Raw genomic sequence first — 21,463 nt, 5'->3', positions numbered from 1 at the left:
ATCTTCCTTTCATTAGTGTGTTAATCTTCCTTTCATTAGTGTTTGATTAGTTTCATTTCATCCCAAGAAATGATACTAATGGATGGTCTAAAGTTTCTGCTTTACTTTGTTTAAGATAAGCATGCCATCAAAACAAAATGTCAGCATGTGATCATGTTGGTTTCTTCAATCCAAGGAAGCAACTTCTCCATTAGGGTTTGCATGAATTAAAGGTCTCAATTCTGATAGTTCTTGATTAGGATTTGCAATATGGATTGTTAACGCTCAAAATTTGCAAGTCAAACTCGGACGAATCCGGGTGGATGCTCATAGATTCTAGACGAAACAGTCAAAGATATTGAGCACTTGGTGGGCTTGGGACATGCAATGTGAAATACTGGGCTAAATAGTTACACAAGGATATATGATGATTCACCCATAATCGGGGTTACATACAAAGTGGCTCAAAACCCTAAGTTGGCCTGGTGAAGCGGTGGAGCAAATGCCCCCCATTTCACCCCAACTCTGCCAACCCCTTCTCCCTCTGCCTTACTCCCCTTAAATAGGCAAATAAACACATTTTCTAATGTGTGGCCTCAAAGAGAAGGTGACGTGGCCTCCTTTTATCCATCCAATAAATATCTAGTCTAATAAATATTTTGCCTTGTTTAACATGCCTTCATTTAATGGTAGTCTAGTTGTAGAGCTTCTCGGGAAGCGGTCGTTTGTAGAGTATCCTCCTAGTAGTTTGCCTAGCGCTTCATGCAGAGCACCACATGACGAGTGATGCTAATCCATTAGTCAATTATTCAGCGATGAAGTGACAGTTGCATATTCGGGTGTGCATCCCTCTATAAGTGATGGGAGCCAAGCGACTTGCTTGGGCTCGGTTACCCAATTATGCCTGACCGAGTATCGTTCCCTTCACACCTACGTCCCGTCATAGACTCTGACATTGAATGATGATTGTTACGTGTCGTGAGTTAACGATTGAATAGACATGTTCCTTGAGCCTTGTCCTATAAAGTTGTCAGTCCATCCATGTACTCATGTTAGTCGGAAAGTAGTTTATGTAACCTAGTCGAGTCGAGCTGGTGGCAGTTGGCAATAGCGCTCAGCGAGATCCCTTTCTATGTGGGCCCTTGGGGTCTTCCTTCAATCTTTGGGCCTTGGTCTTCTCCTTTCCCTAGGCCTTAGTCAGGCCTTCTCTTGGGCATGTATTGTTCCTAGGGATCGGAAAAGGACCCTGTATTAACATGGATTTTATCAAAATGTGTTTTATCCCAATTTTTTGGAAAAAAACAGGGACTTTTTTAAATCTTATACACATTTTTCTTTAATGATTCTTTCATATTACAGTAAATTAGGCAATGCATATCTAATTTTTAAGTTAGGTGCAGAGAGATAAATATTGCATTCAAATAGAATTTTCTTTTTCGTTTGTCAAGTTGCTCTTCATTTTACTCTACCATTTATTCTTTGTCACATACTTTCTAATATAGGCTGAATTGGACGCAAATTATTGACTCTATACCAAGTATACAATATTCATGTGTGTAGCTTGACTAACCCGCTGTGGAGTGGATTCACGTGTGGCCTATGACGTGGTTCCATGCGAGCGAGTGTTGAATAATGAGTTACAAACAAGAAACATGAAATGACATGCCGTTTCTATTAAATGGTTTTAATCCTAATTGTACAAAGATATTTTTGTTATAAAACACCACACCTACTGAATCGCATATGTGGGTCGATCGCTTGGCTGTCTCTTTGAACAACTTAATATGTTATCAGATCGAGTCGTTTGATTGGACTCGAATTGGGTCTACTTTGCCTTTGTTGATTTATTAGATTTACCACCTTCCCTTGTTCCACACTTGAATGACCAATGTGAAATTAGTTACATGTTACCTGGTGATTCCACTTGACGAGAGGCGTATTGAGTAATACCTACATGAGAAAATGGACACAATTAATTATGAATTATATTGAATAATTCCACGTCTAAGTACAGCAAAACTTTTTATAAGCAAACCCTCACAGTTTACATTTTGTGCATATAAAAACAAATAAGTTAGTGATTAGTAATAAACCGCTGACACGTCTACATGAAGCTTTGGTCGGTAGTACGCTGTTGAAAATAATTGACAATTGTTGACTGATACGTAATCTAAAAGAGGGTACTACATTGGCAAATGGCATACGAAAATGACCGAGTTTGAAATGGCAGTTTCTTTCTAACGGCCAGAAAAAAGGGGCGTTTCAGTAATTCCAGCAAAAAGGCAAAACCTTCAGCTGAAAGCAACTAGCGAGCGGCAAAGTACATCCAAAAGCGGTAATAAGATGCTCAAATCAAATCCTCACTCACTCACAGACTAATCTCAATCACCAGCCGACCTGATCACCAATTCATCATTACAATTCAGATTTTTCAATTCCACACATCAACATAATAATTTTTTCTTGCTTTGCTTTCACTCTCCCTCTAGCTTTTTCCAATTTAATATTTTCTATTTTCTGGTTTTTTAGTTGGTGTTCTTCTCCGGCGAGTAACTGAGGCAAAGCTATCTCTTTTCTTTGATTTTGGAGCTCCATTTGGTTAAAAAAACTTGGACCCAATTGAGAAGAAGCTCAAATGGATCCTGGGTCGGGCTCCGAATCACTGGCCAAGGCCGAGAGGGGGAGGGGTCCGAGGGGTGGAGCTGCAATCGGCTCTGTTGAACCCAAGATCTCGGCTTTTGTGCCGAGGAGGGATCACAGTCCGAGAGAGCTGAAATCCTGGGCCAAAAGAACCGGATTCGTCTCTACTTTCTCAGGGGAGACGGCTGCTAGTGGCAGTGAGAGGAATGATAGTGCTGGGTTCGGTTTGGGCAGGGGTGTTGATAGGAGGCGGGGCGGCGGGTCCTCTCCGAAAATCGAGATCGACCCGGTTCTGGGTCGCACTAAACCGAGTAAAGGGGTTGAGATTGAGCCGGATGCCGGGGCTGGACATGGAGGGGTGAGGAGTGAGGGTGATGAAGCAGTGAGGGCTGAGGGTAAGAGGAGGATTGGGAATGTGCCTGTTTTGGGCGCTTCAGATGGTGGGAATGCAAATAGGAATGGGGATGGGAATGGGGGTGGGAATGGGAGTGGGAATGTGCATGGAGTCACAGCAGTTGCTTCGGCGGTGGAGCCGAAGATAATTGATGGGAGAGATGAAAGAGATGTGGAAATGAATTTGTATGCAGATGGGGAAGAACCTCTTGATGGAGGGTGGCAGAGACCGTCTTCAATGAAGCTTGGCTTGAGAGAAAATCCGGGGATTGGTTAGTGTACTCGCCCATTTGTTGTGCTAATTTGTTGATCGGTCTTTGTGTCGATTCATAGGTTGATTCACATAATCGTATTTGTTTATGCACTTGCTGTGTGATGGTTGCAGTCATTAATTTTAGGAATATACAATAATGTTCCATAGGACAGAATCAATTTAGCCTTATTAATAGCTTTAGCCATCTTAGTAAAAAGACAGCTATTTTGTTTTTATTCTTTGTAAAATTCTATAGTAAGTCAAATTTTGTATGCTTATGTGACAAAGTTGTTGATTTGCCAAGTTTTCAGTACTTGAAAAGGTTAGGGAAAAGAAGCTGATATGGGGGAATTAAACTTTCAATGTTTCACTCTTTAATATGAGTAAACCTCGGCAAATAACAAATAGACGGATTCTTGTGACAGGGGAGGCTGGATTCCCTTAAGCAACCTCCATTCCTTTCCAACAGATATGGGCAAGTAGCAGAGAGAAAGAACACACATGCTTGTAATTTATCCCACTATTCTTTTTCCAGAGAGGCATAGCTGAAAACGTTTTCTCGAACATTTTTAGTTTAAATAAGATTCCCAGCTTTAGATTCAAGCTTAGTGGGTTAGCGTAAGTTTTTTTTCTTCATGTTATTATGTAGTGCAGACAAAGCTTTCAAAAGTAAAATAAGTTGCAGTCTTCTCTTAGAATAAATTGATTGATTTCCTTTGGCTTTGTTTAGTAATTGAAAAGCATTCTTACTACTGAAAAACATTTTTTGGAAGAATGAATTTCCACTCTTGAATGTTGTTGGAATAGATCACAACTTTTGTTTTCCTTACTTTCATTTGGTTGTTTTTTATTGCAGTCCCACTATTGTATTATGGTCTGCAGCACTATTTATCACTGGCTGGCTCACTTATATTCATCCCCCTGATCATGGTACCGGCCATGGGTGGAACAGATGTAAGCATGTGTTGTCTTGCGTTCTTTTTGTCTGTCAACTTAAACTGGAAAACTCACTGTATGTTTTTGCCTATATAACCATAGAAGGATACTGCCACGGTTATTTCAACAGTGCTGCTGGTTTCTGGCATTACAACAATACTACACTCTTACTTTGGAACCCGACTTCCGTTAGTTCAAGGAAGTTCATTTGTATACTTGGCACCGGCCTTAGTTATCATTAATGCTCAGGAATATCGAAATCTTACAGAGCATGTAAGTTCAGTAGAAAAAACAATGGTTGAGATTCTATCAACTGTAATTTCCTTGAGTTTTGCCATAATTATCTAGAAAGTTTACATCGAGGTGAATTTCCTACTTGAATTAGTGGCTTTTGCTGTTGCATCTTGAGTATTTAAAAATTATACCCTTCATAAACGAAGTTGACTGTCTTTATTTTCATGTTAGAAGTAACAGGGACCTCATAGTTTTATTGTTCATTAATTTTGTTGCAGAAATTTAGGCATATAATGAGAGAACTGCAAGGAGCTGTCATTGTTGGTTCGATATTTCAAAGCCTCCTGGGATTTAGTGGTTTAATGTCCTTTCTGCTGAGGTAATCCAAGCGGTTTCTTGTAAAATTTTCGTTCTGCCAATATTTCAGTGCTTGTTGAAAAGACAAATAATATATATTCTCTGGAATGAAAATGTGTTTCTTGGATACATTGGCTCTGCTCCTAATCCTACTGGATTATCTATCTTTCATTTTCTTTATTTATGACAATTGACAGTGTAAAACAACTTAGGAGACATATTATTTTTGCATATTTTGCTTGTTTAATCATGTCATGGGGACGTAGCAAAGATAATTGGATAGAATATAGCCGTAGTATTGAGAAATCAAATCATGGTTGCATATATAGTTTGTTTCAGGAGGCCCAGTGCATTAAGTTATGCAATTTCCCTTTCTGATATGTATGATAACTCCTTTCAGATTGATAAATCCCATTGTCGTTGCACCAACAGTTGCCGCAGTAGGTTTAGCGTTTTTTAGCTATGGCTTTCCTCAAGCTGGTAGTTGTGTGGAAATCAGTGTTCCACTGATACTTTTGGTTCTCACATTCACCCTGGTGAGTATGTTTGGTACTACATATGCCTATGAAGCCTGTAGTTCTATACCTCATCGACTGTCTTAAATGCTTTTGGTAAGTGCTAACAAATGCTAATTCCTTTACTTTTTTGCTTCAATTATAGTACCTTCGAGGGGTATCCATCTTTGGGAATCGCTTTTTTCAGATTTATGCGGTAAGTGTTAACAAATGCTAATTTCCTTACAAACGTGTTATTTTAGTGAAACCGTATTTATTTATTAAATTAGATATTGTTCTTTGAAGTCTTTTGAGCTTGAAGATTTCAGTGTTTGCTATGTGTGACTGAACCCTATCCTATAATTTACCTGCTCTTTTGATGGGCAAAAGAGCTCATATGGTCCACGTATTGTGCCATGGTGGAAACTTGAATTCCCAACATCATTCTAGGGGAGGCCTCTAATGCTATCTAAGCTTTGCCCATTTTGGGACAAGATTAAAAGTATCCAAGTTCTTACTCCCAGGTTCGAATATGTACTTTAATTGACATCTAAGCTCTATTGCTGTATCTGTTTTCCAAATCCTGGCTGAGTAATTTTGTTGTATATCATTATGGTCATCAGTTATGGACTTTGTTGGACACGACTGTTTTGCCCATGACTGTCTGACGTGCCAAATTCTTAATAAGAGATGCATTGGACAAATTGTAGGACTAAAAACCTACCCAAGCCAAACCACCAATCTGAAGCCTCTCCTAAAACCCTGCCCATGAACAAGAAGGCCAAACAATTTACAGTTTTTCATTTGATAGTTAAAAAAGAAGAAAGAATAACATGATAATTCACTCTGCTCCCTTCTGTCTAGTTGTCGGTATCACTTACAATGTTTTTGTAACTTTTTTTGGTACAAGCCGAGATTGTGACTTAATTGATCTTGCAAACATTTTCTCATTGCAGGTTCCATTGAGTGTTATGATCATCTGGACTTATGCATTCTTTTTGACAGCCGGTGGAGCATATGATTACAAGGGCTGCAGTGCTGATGTACCTAGTTCAAATATCTTAATAGATGCTTGCAGAAAGCATGCATATACAATGAGACATTGCAGGACCGATGTTTCGAATGCATTGAGAACTGCTGCATGGGTTCGGATTCCCTACCCTTTACAGTGGGGTATTCCTATCTTCCATTTCAGGACTTCTATTATCCTGATCTTTGTGTCGCTTGTTGCATCAGTTGATTCGGTGGGTAGCTTGTAACTCAAATGCAGCTGAAAATCAGTTTTAAATATGATGTCACATGCTTGTGTTTGTGCACACACCACTGCTGCTTATGTCAGGCCATTGGTAAGGCAAGCATATAAACTCCCAAAATTTCCAGTCTCTGAGTAGGGGATTAGTAAAATGCCCTTGAAGAATGCTATGAATTTGTGCTATGGTGAAGGCTTTGTACTTGACCAAGGCCAATCCCTGTCTTGTTAATGCTAAAGAAACTTTAGATCTGTATGTTTAGGATGGTATATAAGCAAAATTTTTGAAATACCACCATGACACTGATGCATATGGTACAATAACTTGTTTAGGTTGGAACATACCACACTACATCTGTGCGAATTAATTTGAAGCCTCCAACCCCAGGAATTGTCAGCAGAGGAATTGCACTGGAGGGTTTTTGCAGTATATTAGCTGGAGTTTGGGGTTCAGGTACTGGGTCAACAACATTGACAGAAAATATGCATACGGTTGACATAACAAAGGTAGCAAGTCGCAGGGCCGTGGAACTTGGAGCAGTTCTCCTAATCTTCTTCTCATTTATAGGTAAAGTGAAGCACAAAGTAATAAGTGTTAAATTATGATATGTACTGGATACATATTGTATCATATTTGACAATTTAGTGCATGTAAACATATTATATGAGATCCCAATTTTTGAATACCAGTTCACATGCCATTTGGTTGCCCTTGTTGACAGATATAGTTAGCTTGCTGGCAATTCTTGGTGGATATTTTAGAACTTCTTTTCTTCTTCTGAATAACATGTATTGCTTTCACTCATGCTGTAGGAAAAGTGGGTGCCATTCTTGCCTCTATACCACTATCCTTGGCTGCTTCCGTACTCTGCTTCACGTGGGCCCTTGTGGTGGCACTGGGTCTCTCAACTTTGCAGTATAGTCGAGCAGCAAGTTTTAGAAACATAATGATTGTTGGTGTTTCCTTATTCCTTGGTTTCTCTATCCCAGCATATTTTCAACAATACCAACCCGAAACCAGCCTCATTCTGCCTAGCTATTTTGTTCCCTATGCTGCAGCATCTAATGGACCTGTCCACACCAACATTAAACAAGTAAGAAAGCTATTTTATCTTTGCTTCCTTTATGGTTCTAAGTTTACAAACACATGAAATATCAGAGCTTTACCACCCCTCCCTAAAAATTAAAAGACAAACAAAGAACAATAGTGATGAACCGCTGAAACATGCTAGTTTTGAGATATCATTTATATAAACTTTCCTGCTGATTATCTTGATTGTCATGGACTGTCCAGCTTAGTTCAGATTCTAGTTAGTTACAAGACCACTTATTCTGATGACCTGGTTTTTGAAAATGGTTAAAATCATTTTTAGGTATTAAGTTTGTAGTAAATAAGAGAAAAGATCCCCACAACTATATGTTATAGAAAAAAACACGACAAGCGCTCAGTTGGAGGAAAAAACCATCATCTATCCATTTGTCATACTCTAATTGATTCTTACCTGTGAAAAATCCTTTGGTGTTGCAAAATAAGTTGGGTTTTTCTCTAAAACATTGGGTTTGAAGTGTTTTTCTCCAAATTGTGATGTTATCAGCGGCTTATGTGTAAAAAGCCCATAATTTTTTTGCTAGGCAGGTAAAGATGATCATAATATGACGTGTCCAGGGTCCATTTTAGAACAAGTAAAGAAACTTATTGTCCGAGTCTATTCTTTGAACAGTTTCAAATTCTGTTTATGTCCTTTGAGTTAGATACGAGCTGATTCACTGTTTAAATGTCTGACAGCTTGATTTTGCTATGAATGGACTTATGTCTTTGAACATGGTGGTGACGTTTCTGGTAGCATTTGTATTGGAAAACACTGTCCCAGGCAGCCGGCAAGAACGAGGGGTTTATTTATGGTCACGTCCAGAAGACATTTCGACGGATCCATCCTCGCTTGAAGATTATTCCTTGCCAAGAAAGCTTCCAGATATTTTTGCCAGGCGAAACGTCTAGGTGGGTGATATTTTAGCAGACCACACGTACGAGCTCCGAGTAGAATAAAAATTCAAGGGCACTTGGTAGATTTTGGATACGGCTCGAGTGAAGAAAAATAACCATATACACATAGCAATTAGCTGCCTACACCAAATTGGAAATGTTTTAAAATTACGAGGTTAGATAATAGTATGCAATCAATTCAATTGATTCTGCAAATGACTGGGAAAGTTTAGTAAGGGCTACAAATTTAGCTGTGTGATCTGTAACTTTATAATACAATTATTCTTCCTAAATAGAAATTTATTAACCGACTCTTACGTTAGTGGAAAAATTATTCAATTTTTCGGACCTAATACGTAGGAGTGTCATTCCTATATTAGCAACATCCCACTTAGTTTTACGGCCCACTAGGTCTTGGACTAACCTCATCATTCCAACAAATGACCTCGTTACAAGACCTTGTCTTAACAAGATGAGGTGGAGGATGTTAAAGAAAAGATAGTGACACTGCAGTCATTCAACCCAGAGTTCGAACTCGATTCATGCAGATCATGCCATTACTTCCCTCAGATCGACGAGTTCAACGGTGAAGCAAGCCGTAAAGCAATACGCCAATATTCAGGACTAACCTGTGCACCATCCAAAAGTTGATTTTCCATTGCAGTTCATCATAATGTAAAAGAATATGAAGAACCAAGAGTGTTTTTTCCTTGGACAAAAGACATTGACAGAACGAAAGGATAAGATCTACTGCTCAAACAAGACACATTTTGCAAGTTGCAACGATTTGAGGGATCCTTGTACAGTAGATTATAGTGCACCTGTATCTGATTGGCTTCGAAGTTCGATAGCCGATGGTCTCAAAAAGTGGGAATGCATAAAAGAAGCAAAAAGAAGTTGTAAACGATGTAATGGACTTACAGTTGCCTAGTTTTAGAGTCGTTGACATGCAGCAGACTTGGTCCTGTGACTTGAAAATATAGATTTTCCGGGAGTGAGATGCATATTATATTTAACTTGGTGTTGGATATCTATAGTGTCACCAGGGAGACGGCAGACATACAACTGTAATTAGAAACGTGGGATTGATTATCAGCATGCATGATTAATTGTTCCTTGGGCGGAAATGACAGTTCTCTTTTCTTGATTGCTACGGAAATTAAATCAATCTGATCCAGTATATACATGTTATGGGGGTGGAAGTAATCTCTTATTATGCCAGTCCTGGATGAGGGAACGGAGGGTGTGATTAGGGGTAAGAAATGTGTGCTTGAGCCTTAAGTTTGTCATGGGCGATGTATCATGCCCCATTCTTAGCCATTCCTCTATGGCGTCGAGTTCATATGAAAACCCATCCGCTGCCGCATGTGGATTCTTCATCACTTCCTGCAATGTTAAGCGCACTCTGTTAGTAAATTATGTATTTTCTTGTATGATTAGCAGTAAAACAAACGAAACACTGTTATGTGAGTTGAAAGGACAACAAACCTGAAAAATGGGGCACAGGAAAAAACTAGGTACATCAGGCGTGTCTTTCGCTTTTACATCTTCTTCCTTCACCCGCTCACTTGCCACTAAATCATCAGCTCTTTTCTTCAACTCATGAAGCTCTTCCGTCAATGTTGCCAGGTTCAAATCTCGACTAGGCCTGCGGTTACTTGTCAAGCACGTCAATGCTAAACCTGCTAGTTTCTCTGCTAGATCCAATGGCCACTGTCCAGCCAAGTCATCTAAATCTCGGATAACAGCTGCTTGGTCCATGTTCATTGCCTGACCTAGCCCCGACCAGTTCCTTCCAGTTAAAAGATGCATCATCAAAACTCCGAAAGCACGAATGTCGGATCGAACACTTTGTTCATCATGGCTAAGTAATAGGCCATAACCGCTGATTTTTGTTACGAGATTGCGGTCCAAAAGGATGTTGGACAAGGAAAGCCGTCCGTGAACAATCGGTTTTGGCTTTGCCATGTGCAGAAAGCCCAAGCCCGAACAGATTTCGGATGCAATACGTATGCGGTCGTGCCATCCTATGGTTCTTTTTCTTGTCTTCGAGCTTAGGTGGGAGGAGAACAATATGTCCCTCAAGAATATATCTCTCAAGCTACCATTGTGCATGTATGCGAACACAATGCACCTTAGCTCAGTGCAGAACCCAATCATTGTGATCAAGTTTGGATGCCGAATGTGGCCAAGGACTGTCACCTACATATGCAAATCATCAACGTTTTTCAGTCAATTTGAAACAACCTCAAAACTGATATGCGGTGTCCAATCAATCAATTACTTCGGTTATAGGGGCATATATTTTAGGAAATGTGTAATGTTCTCACTGTAAACAGTCAAATATGTTATATTATCGGATTATGAATTGGAACAACACATTCCTCACAATACAACATAATAGAACATGAACATTTTCTTGTATAGGGTTTACCTTGGCTTGAAAATCTTGCTTAGAGAGTTCATTACCAGAGTTGAGCATTTTGATTGCAACTGTGGCATGGTTGATGCGCCCTCTATATATACTAGTCCAATCTCCTCCTGGTTTAATTCTCAAACGCTCTGAAAAATCATTTGTTGCCAATCTGATCTCCTCGGCTGTGTACTCCTTGAAACCACAGCTCGTGTCGCTAAGCCTTGCGACCATTCCAATTGCATCCTTTTCTTTGCAAAACTCGATTCTACGATGAAGAACATCTCTCTGCTGCCGCAGTTCCTCAATCTCTCTAACCATCTCCGCTCGGGTACTTACCGCCTTTTCTAGTTGGGCCTCACTGTTTGATTTTGCAAATGTAGATATTTGAAGTTTGTTTGAGAGTTCAAACTGGAGCTCCAATAGTGAACTTAGCCTATTCTTGCTTTCTTCAGTATCCAATATAACTTCATGAAGTTGTTCCTTTTCGGAGTCTAATGCTTTCTTCAACTCTTCTCGCTTCGTCGCCTCTTCATTTATCTTTGCTTCAAGTTGTTCAGCCTATAAAACATGAAAATTCATTACAGGTTCACAAAAAAAGAAGAAAAAAAATTGATTTGTTTTATATCATGTGTATTACCCGACGATTGCATAAAGAAATTGCCCGTTGTGCTTTAGTGCTTCTTTCAAGATTGGCCTTGGCTTCCTTTCTTTTCAACTTGATCATCTCTTGAGCTTCCTTTAAAGTTTTCTTCCTAGACTCTATATCTTCTGCAGCAATCTGATATGAGCCAAGTTGTGGCATTTTTCTTTTAGATATTAGAAATAGAACAGTTTAACATGAACTGTTACTATACGTTAAGATCAAAGGAATTTCATATAGAATACTTAATTTGGGTTCTCCTATAATTTAAAATACAAGGGGTTGGTCCTATTTGAATTTTGGGGAAGCAAAGTCTAAACACATGGACAGGATAGGCATGAACTGTACTTGACAAGGAGGCTCTACTGCAAATTATACTTAGTACCACACAAATTACAACTTGACATGCTATAAGTTATTTCTTTATGTATGCAAATTAAAATTTGACATATTCACAAACTATTCTTTTGTAATTTTAATGAATTAGTTTTGCATGTGTCATAATGTGATTTGTTTGTAAAATAAAATAAGTACATCGATATTTTTACATTAGGGGAATGGGGAGTTCGGCTAAACCACATAATGTGCAACCTAATTTGGTATTGAATTCGCTATCCACGAGATTCGAATATAAGACCTCTTACTTCCAAGTGAAGAGGAATATCACCAAACCGTAATACTAAATGGTAAAATAACTGGTATTACATGTAAGATATGTATTACACGTGATTTGTGGATAAAAACAATAACTCATTACGCGTTAGAAGGTTTGGAGTATAATCATCACAATCATATGTTTCTAAGGTCAAAAAGAAATTTAAGCAAGGAAACAAAATGATGGTATTTGGTACAAAAGAGAGCTTAGTGGAGCCGTTGAATAGCTTCATCATTCTTTACCTACTTCAAAATTAGACCAAGAAAGATAGTTTTGGTAGCATTAAATAATTTTTTTTTTTATAAGGGAACAAATTTGCTCACCACCTAAAAGTAAGGGTGATAATCACTTTTTTATTGATTGTCGTTAGATTAGTTTAAATTTCCAGATTTATGTCTTGAAGTAATTAAATCATACTAATCTAATGACAATCAATGAAGGCGAGCAAAGTTGCACTCATTTTTATACTTACCATATCAGAGTCCGCATGTTCGGGCGTAGCCAACTCCATTGGATTGTTGTGCACTCCTTCATCCATTTTCAAAGACAACAAATGCTGGAAATAGTTTTCAAGTTCGTGGACACAATTTCCCCGTTGGTTCTGTGAGCTTGAGGAGTAGGGATTTGTTGAAAATCCGAGAGAGGGATGAGAAATTGTATCAAGGGAATATGCTGGATTTTCATTGAACATTTTTGCTAGCCAAGCTTTGAAACTGGATTTTTCTCTGATTTTTGCAACCGTCACACCTTGATCATCCTCTATGACTCCTTTACTGTTCTCCCCTCTGAGGAAAACCCGTCTTCCCCCACAAATTACGAATAATTCGCAGAAATCGGGCTTGTGATTATGAACATAAAATGATCCACTTACCGCACTCTTCATTCTCCTACATGGCAAAGAGAGAAAAGTTAAGCACAATTAATCAATGACAATGAAAAAGAATACAATAAAATGAAGAAGCGGACCAAGATGAACTCTTCAGGAATGGAAATCCAATAACCAGTTTGGTTATTTTGTGTCTAAGGATCAACTCTGTGACGACTGTATGAATTGGTTGCTCACATTTTTCTACTCTCAGCAATTCAGCCTTCACCTATGAACATCAAATAAAGTTCTGGAAAATATAAGAAACAACTTGTGATGGTAATTAGGACAATATAATTAATCCCGTTTTAGCAGGAATCAAAGGAAAAAAATCAAGCAATTGCAAAAACCTGGCCACAGAATGATATGTACTTGGACAGTAACTCGTCAATCTTTTCCTGCTCATACTTAATAAAAACTTTCAATTTCTCATCACTCACAGAACTTGCAGGGAGCTTCCCAACTGAACCAAAATGAAAAATAAAAGCAAATTAAATAGAAATTCCTATCAAACTAAACCTTGGGAAAATGATAAGGGCCTTGTAGGTTTGTAGGTCAATTGGTTAAGAGCATTCACACCATTTATCCAAAGTCCCCAGTTTGATTCCCCCTGCGCCAATTTCTCGCTCGTACAAAAAATACTGAAATTAATCAAGGAAATTGAAATCCAATTATGCAACTTACATGGGGTGTACACAAACTCCTGAGAAATGTTGTGAGTTACATGGAGAATGACAATGGAAATTGGCTTGGAATTCCACTTCTTTAGGGTCCACTCCAAGGTCTTAAATCCATCTTCTATATCATTCCCTACGGCAACATACACCTTCTCTGCTTGAGTATCCATTGTCTTCCTTGGTATTTCAAATCATATGTTTGGTTTCCAGAAACATGTAAGGCCCTCCGTTAATTATATATGCACTGAACTGCATAAATAAATACATACCACACCAATCAGCAGAGAAGGATTGAAAATAGGTTTGTAGTCAGTAAGATTTTGACAAAAAGTGGAAAGATAAAGTTGATGTGGGAGCGTTGGGTTCATTATTTTCTCAAGGTTTGTATGGATTTGTCAAATGGACTAGAAATTTAGAAAAGGATTCGGCTGCCTTTAATTTTTTATGGTAGTAGGAGGGTCACCTTTGGACTTTTTTGTGTTTTAGAGGGCATGACAAATCAACATTCGACAGTACACCCACATGCCCTCACGATCACCATCACAATCTTAGAGAGCGAAAGAAAGAGGGTGATTTATGTAGAGCAAAAAATAATCAAGAAAATATGGAGGTAACACGTTAATTTTTGGGTAAAAAAAATAAGATTACCCTTGAGACACATTGGAACCCCTACGCATGAGCAGCGGACAATCATCACTCAATCAAGGTCCAAAGAGATCAAAATAGATATTTATTCAAAACCTATTTCATCAATCCTCATCAAATCCTCCTCGTAGGGTAACCTCCAAATATTCATTCAAAATAGGATTAATTACCTAAATTAATTAATTAATTGATTTCCTAATTAATTAATTAATTAATTAATTTTCTAATTGATTTTCTAATTGATTGCAAGATATTATGGTGACATAATATCTTGCAATTACACCCAAAAACCACCAAATGTGGCAGGTTCTCACCTCTCCAAAGGGGGTCGGCCACACCCCTATAATTACCACTTCATTTCTCCAAAAACCTAAGTGGAATCCCCCTGCAAAATTCTCTAAATTCTTTAAACACTTTTCTCTCAAAATTCTAAATTTAGAAGTTCTTCGGCCAAAGCTCCCCCTATTCATCGCGGGCGAGTGAGGCTCTTGGCCTTGAACTAAGGTGTTAATTGTTTTTGCAGGTGCATTTTCGTCAAAGAACAAGAAGGAAGAAATTTGCATCCACAAATTGGTGCTTTCATTGAGAGTCTTGATCAAACACTCGTAGAAGACTCGCATTCAAGGTTTTTCGTTTTCTTGTTCACTTGTAGATTTTTCGTACGTTTTTATTCTTGTAATTTTTATTTTTAAAAATTCTTCGATAAGACGTAAAAGAAAAGTACAATGGCAAGAGATTCGGAAACCTCAACAAACGGAAATTCCAACGTTCAAGGATTAGGAACGCGATAATCTACGAGGCTCAGCACAATGATGAGTGGAGCGGGACCACCCCCACAGGGCACCACTGTGGCAACCACCAATGTGGCCACCATGACAACCACCCTCGGTAAGGCCTACGGCGCAACAACCACAGCTCAAGTCATGCCATTCAAGCCCACATGGGCCTAAGCCCAAGGCGAGACTGCCCGAGCCACTTAAGCTCGACGCGAACCCAACGCGTTGCCAAGCCGATCCCTAGCCTTACACCCACGTGCGCCACATGCCGAGCAGCCCACTCCCGTGGCCCAGTCTGCTCTCGCGGCCTAGTCTTTTCCCGCGGCCCAGCCTATTCCCGTGGCCTTCCAAGCAGCCCAAATCGGTCCAAGATTAGTTCAACCATCCTGGCTTCAAATTTCTGGGCCTACGATTGAACCAGGGGCATTTTCACCACATTTCTTCGTGAATTTAACATTTCCTAACTCAAATCTCGCGCCTGGAGTCTACCATACTTCCATTGCTCAAGGAGACACATTCATTCTAAGCTCTTCCAACCCAAATGGAGAGTAACACTTGTCTCGAAAAGTCATTGACGAGCGCCCTCGCACAACATATGACCTTGGTCAATCAGCTTTTGCAGCTCACTGAGATGCAACGTGCTCTAAACGAGGTGTCCCAAAGTAGGACAAGGGCAGACGAAGAACCTTTCCAGCAGTGTCCCGGTAAGCAGTCACTTGACCAGCCAAGAATTGAGCGTTCGGCCAGTGTACACTCTTGATTAGGCCCCTGCGATATTGTATACTCCAGTCTTAGCGCGCGAAAGAGTGTGTGCTCTCGACTAGGCCCACAGACGAGCATACATTCATGGTTGGGGTCACACTCCGATAGTCAACATGAGCATCCTTTCAAGTGAAGTGTTCATTTGCGGCTAGGCCCATAAGGAGCATTCTCTACCTCACATTGAAGTAGGCAGCACGAAGGACGGAGAGAAGCAGTCACTTAGTCCGGCTCAAGCTCAACCAGTAGTTTACGAAGAATTCCCTCGCTTGTTAGGAACGAACCACATGCACCGCAGCTGAGGCATAGACGAGCCAAGCACGTAGAAGAGCAGCCTAGACCAGTAGGTCACGACTAGGGCAGCTGAGAGATTCGTTACCTCAACAAAGGAAAATTCAGGAAGAAGTAGAAAGGCTCATGACCGAGCAATTGCACTATTTCTAACGTAACAAGGTCACTAACGAGGCATTACGATGGGACATGACCAACATAAGTAGCTCACCATTCACGGATAAGATTGAGCAGGCAGAGCCTCTATGCAAGTTCAACAGGCCACGTTTCACATCCTTCAAATGGGATTGAGACCTGAAGGGACACCTAAAGCATTACCGAAGCGTAATGATCCTTTATTGAAACAACGATGATCTCATGTGCAAGATATTCGCCACCACTCTACAAGGCAAGACGCATGATTGGTTCTACACCCTGCCACCACTATCCATCTAGAGTTTCGACGAATTTTCTTTGGTTTTCACCAAAGAATATTCATCCTATTACTCCATTAAGAAAAAGTCCTACCACTTGTTCAACGTCAAGAATAACCCAAATGAGTCGCTTCGTGACTATGTGAAGAGGTTCAAAGCAGAGAAGGAAAAGATAGTTGAATGCAACGACTCGATAGCTAGAGCAACCTTCCAAAAAGGACTCTCAGTAGACCACCTACTGTTCGGAGAATTGACCATGAAAGAAGATATAACTCTGGCAGACTCTTTCGCTCTGGCAGAGAAACATGCACTTTGGGATGAGGTTCGTCGATGCACATTCAAGGCAAATCTAAGCGATCTTGAATATGAAGTCCCCCACTACTCTGAAGAAGATTCAAGGTCTGACTGGATGAGCAGCCGCATCTGAAGCAGCAATAAGCTCTACCCTTATACGAGAAGAGCTGGGGGCCCAACTACTTGTATTCCACAGTTCAAAAGCTCTCCTCGATGCATAAACTAGTTACCAGAAATTCAAAAGCTCACTTTGGCGACAGTTGTTGCAACCCGGAAGCTTAAGTTATACATTCAGACGCATGTAGTCATCCTCATGACGCACTATTCCGCCCAATCTAGACGTGCGACGATAAAGGCGCAAACATTGGCGATGCAAAGTTTTTTTACAAACGTAACAACTCGGCTCAAAAGGCACGCCAAGGGCAGACGAACACTAGAAGGACACTAGGAAGCAAGTTTTGTCCTCGTCGCCCCATAAGATTCTACATAGGAGCAACATGTACCGGCAAGTTGAGCACCACCTCCTGCTACACGTCACACAGCCCCAGCCGACCCTTGCTCTATAATTTAGCTCTAAAGCTGCCCGATACCAGCAGTTGAGCATCTCTTGGTACGTTAGCTCCATGGCTCCTTCCCACGCCTTCACGCCTAGCCTAGGCGATGCAACAGAGAGACCCAACGACGCTCCGAAGGTAATCAAGGATGCCCTAGCCACGCCTGCTTCGCCCGATGGAGACTTTTAGCATTTGCATGTCGACGACGCATCCAACTACAAAGGCTCGGAAACAGGCATAGTCCTTGTCACCCCAGATGATTTGATGCTTGAGCATGCGATTACTCTAGGCTTCAAGGCATCCAACAACAAAGCAGAGTACGAAGCCTTACTAGCAGGCCTCCGAATGGCAAAAGACTTGGCAGTGAAAAAGCTTGCAATTCATTCCGATTCTCAGCTAATCACCAGCCAGACTACTGGGGAGTACACGGAAAAACATCCAAGGATAGTGCAATACATAGAGAAAGTATGCAAGTAACTTTAGACATTTTAGACTTACACCCTTACTCAAGTTTTGCTGGCAGACAACGCCCAACCGGATGCTCTAGCTGGCCTAGGCTCTGCCCTCAACCACTAACTCAAACGCTATATCTTGGTGGAATATCTAGACAAGCTAAGCATAGAGGTGGAGCCGACAATCGAAGTGTCACAGGTTAGTACAACTCCAAACTAACAAAGTTCTATTATAGACTACTTAGTCAATGGCACACTCCCTATGGAAAGGTTGGAGTCTAGAAAGCTCCAAATAAAGGCAGCATGCTACTACATGTGGAACGACATCCTACACTGGACCATATCTCCACTGCCTAATGCCTTTCAACAACCTAAAGGTTCTAAGCTTAATCTATGAAAGCGTTTGTGGAAATCACTCCGGAGGCCGATCCTTAGCGCAGAGGGCTCTTAACGCAGGCTATTACTGGCCTACCCCGCGACAGCACTATCCAATGAGAAGACAAGGAAAATTAAATTTTTCTTACCTTAGTGTGGCGCGGAGAAGACGAAGAAAGCAACGAAAGACGGTCCTTTGCACAAGAAAGTGTAAAAGATTGCTAGGGGAGGGGGAACAAATATCCTCTAGCTTTCTCTCTCTTGTAGGGTAGAATAAATTACTTTCTAAAGTTGATTTAATCATCTACTTAAGGTAGACTTAAATAGACTTTAGAAGTGATTTATTTCCCTTTCCTAGAAGGATCTAATTTCCAATTAAAGAGGGAATCTACATCAAAATAGGAAACAATCCTACGTTTCCTAAAGCAAGAAGATCTCTACACCTGCTGCCATTTCCTGCGAGCAGCCCAACAGGTGTGGGGGCATTTGTGGAGCAAGAAAAATCAAGAAAAATATGGAGGTGACACATGGATTGTTGGGTGAAAAAGACAAGATTACCCTCGAGTAGACTTGGCATTCATGTCGTGTTTTCTGTGTTCGTGTCGTTTTTGTGTCATACCAGATATCTTAACGGGTCGTGTCGTGTAACACCCGTTAAAATAAACTGGTAAAATGACCCTACCCGAAATCGACCTGATAATATTAACAGGTAATATGACCTAACTCGTTACCCGTTAAGGAAAATATATCTTAAACCAATAAATAATCAAATGAAAAAACATAATACTAAATAAGTATATACATACCATATTGTCACATCCAAAATATAAAAACGCATTTTTCTTTTAAGTATATTTTCGATTACCTAATTTGATCAAATGGTAAACTTGGAAAATATTGGAATAGAGAAAGGGTTTTATTCGTCCAAAAAAGTTCTAATAATATAAGTGAAATAGAATCCAACGGTACAGATTTACTCTCATTTATCTTACGGCTGTTATTTAAGTAAAGTCTTTAATATTTTTTTAATTAATGTAGAAGTGTAAAAAATATAGAAAAGATATAAAACGCTCGTAATGACAAGCTGTACAACTTTCATGAAGAGCTTAACTTCGAAATTCGCCACTATAATCATATAAATCATAAATCAAAATTTAATCGTTGATTGTTGTTTACATTTACGGTTCATTGTTCTCATAACAATTTTTTTTTTTTTCAAATTTTCTTTTTTGAAAACATGATCTATTAGAGGATGCAGGAAGTTGAACGGTTTGGATCGTTGATATTATATTCAAAGTTTTACGGTTAGTGAAAATGTTGCTTGATGTTTATAAAGTTTCTACAAACTATATGACATTGACTCATATTTCAGTTAACCGTAAATATTGAAACGTGATATTAAAGATCTAAACCGTTCATTTTCTTACATCCGCGAGATGATCATGTTTTCAAAAAAGAAAATAAAAAAACGAAATTCAGTAAGAAGAATAAAGTGTAAATGACAATCGACAGCTAAATATAAATTTAAGGTTTATAGATTATAGTGTTGGATTTCGAAGCTCACCCCTTCATGAAAGTCGTAAAGCTTGTCACTATGAGTGATTTTATATTTTTGTTACATTTTCTACACTTCTACAATAATTATTATTAATTTTATTAATTTTACCCTCAAATAAAAAACATTAATCATGAGGGTTTGGAGGATTTTAAAAATCTAAACGATAATGTAAGTGTAAACATTATCTACTCGTGGAGGAATAATGATGAATCACAAGTGTTTATATATTCTTTCATATTTTTCATACTTGTATATATGTCTTTTAGTTATTGCCTATACAAATATTATACTAGTTTATTTTAATTTTGGACAACAACATGTTAAGTAAAATTTATCCTAGTAATGATAATAATGAACTCTCATAATAAAAATAAATAATGACTAAAACTTTTTTTTTTTTTTAAACTTATAGAATAATAATACAAAACTATATATTTAATATAGAATATATTGTATATATTAATATGGCTATTGTATTTTATAATAAATCTTTTAGTAATTAAACTTTAAAATTATTAAAATAATTTTTTTCTTAACGGGTCGAAATGGGTTATCCACGTGTACACCCGTTAAGAACTCGTTATTAACAGGTCATCCGATAATGACCCGATTAGTTATTGTGTTGACCCAGAACCCGTTATTTTCATGTCGTGTCAGAAACTACCAGGTATACCCTTGAGGCACATCGGTACCTCTACGCGTGAGCAGCGGACAATCATCACTTAATCAAGGTCAAAAGTGATCAAAATAAGTATTTATTCAAAACCTATTTCATCCATCCTCATCAAATCCTCCCCACAAGGTAACCTCCAAATATTCATTCAAAATAGGATTAATTACCTAAATTAATTAATTGATTTTCTAATTGATTGCAAGATATTATGGTGACATAATATCTTGCAATTACACCCAAAAACCACCAAATGTGGCCAGTTCCCACCTCTCCAAAGGGGGAGGGGGCTGGCCGCACCCCTATAAATACCACTTCATATCTCCAAAAACCTAAGTTGAATCCTCTTGCAAAATTCTCTAAATTCTTCAAACACTTTTCCCTCAAAATTCTAACTTTGGCATCAAAGGTTCTTCAGCCAAAGCACCCCCCCATTCATCGTAGGCGCGTGAAGCCCTTGGCCTTGACTTAGGTGTTAATTGTTTTTGAAGGTACATTTTCGTCCAAGAACAAGAAGGAAGAAATTTGCTTCCATAATTTATACTACAATTATTTTGGATTTAGTCCATAGGTAAATGGTTACATTGTTTATTTTGCTGTATATATATATATCTCAATAAATAGTAAGAGGGAAACTCAAAACGATAAAACATATTGTGGATGCAAATTTCTTCCTCCTTGATCTTGGATAAAATGTGGCCAGTTCCCACCTCTCCAAAGGGGGAGGGGGCTGGCCACACCCCTATAAATACCACTTCATATCTCCAAAAACCTAAGTTGAATCCTCTTACAACATTTTCTAAATTCTCCAAACACTTTTCCCTCAAAATTTTAACTTTGGCATCGGAGGTTCTTAAGCCAAAGTACCACCCCCCTCATTCATCGTGGGCACATGAAGCCCTTG

General features: G+C 39.1%; 2 protein-coding genes across 3 annotated transcripts; one reads left to right on the top strand and one right to left on the bottom strand.

Moving 5' to 3' along the window:
• Positions 1-2,320: 2,320 nt before the first annotated feature.
• LOC126603760 (nucleobase-ascorbate transporter 11) lies at positions 2,321-8,830 on the top strand. 2 transcript variants are annotated; one of them, XM_050270717.1, is made up of 10 exons: positions 2,322-3,284; positions 4,122-4,219; positions 4,304-4,474; positions 4,714-4,814; positions 5,193-5,328; positions 5,453-5,503; positions 6,243-6,530; positions 6,869-7,103; positions 7,349-7,629; positions 8,322-8,830. In XM_050270717.1, exons 1-10 carry the CDS (start codon positions 2,615-2,617, stop codon positions 8,532-8,534), a joined length of 2,244 nt encoding a protein of 747 aa, XP_050126674.1. In that variant the 5' UTR covers positions 2,322-2,614; the 3' UTR covers positions 8,535-8,830. The 2 variants fall into 2 exon arrangements, with proteins under 2 accessions (XP_050126675.1, XP_050126674.1); XM_050270718.1 differs by lacking the exon at positions 4,304-4,474 and having other exon boundaries at positions 2,321-3,284.
• Positions 8,831-9,579: 749 nt separating this feature from the next.
• Positions 9,580-14,194, bottom strand: LOC126603759 (putative U-box domain-containing protein 50). Its single transcript, XM_050270715.1, has 8 exons — positions 13,780-14,194; positions 13,446-13,558; positions 13,197-13,324; positions 12,703-13,117; positions 11,573-11,713; positions 10,954-11,493; positions 10,008-10,721; positions 9,580-9,905 (listed from the first exon to the last, which is right to left on the bottom strand). Exons 1-8 carry the CDS (start codon positions 13,940-13,942, stop codon positions 9,708-9,710), a joined length of 2,412 nt encoding a protein of 803 aa, XP_050126672.1. The 5' UTR covers positions 13,943-14,194; the 3' UTR covers positions 9,580-9,707.
• Positions 14,195-21,463: the final 7,269 nt, after the last annotated feature.

This window comes from Malus sylvestris, chromosome 15 (assembly GCF_916048215.2).
Source record: "Malus sylvestris chromosome 15, drMalSylv7.2, whole genome shotgun sequence".
NCBI lineage: Eukaryota > Viridiplantae > Streptophyta > Magnoliopsida > Rosales > Rosaceae > Malus > Malus sylvestris.
This window is presented reverse-complemented; position numbering and strand designations above follow the sequence as displayed.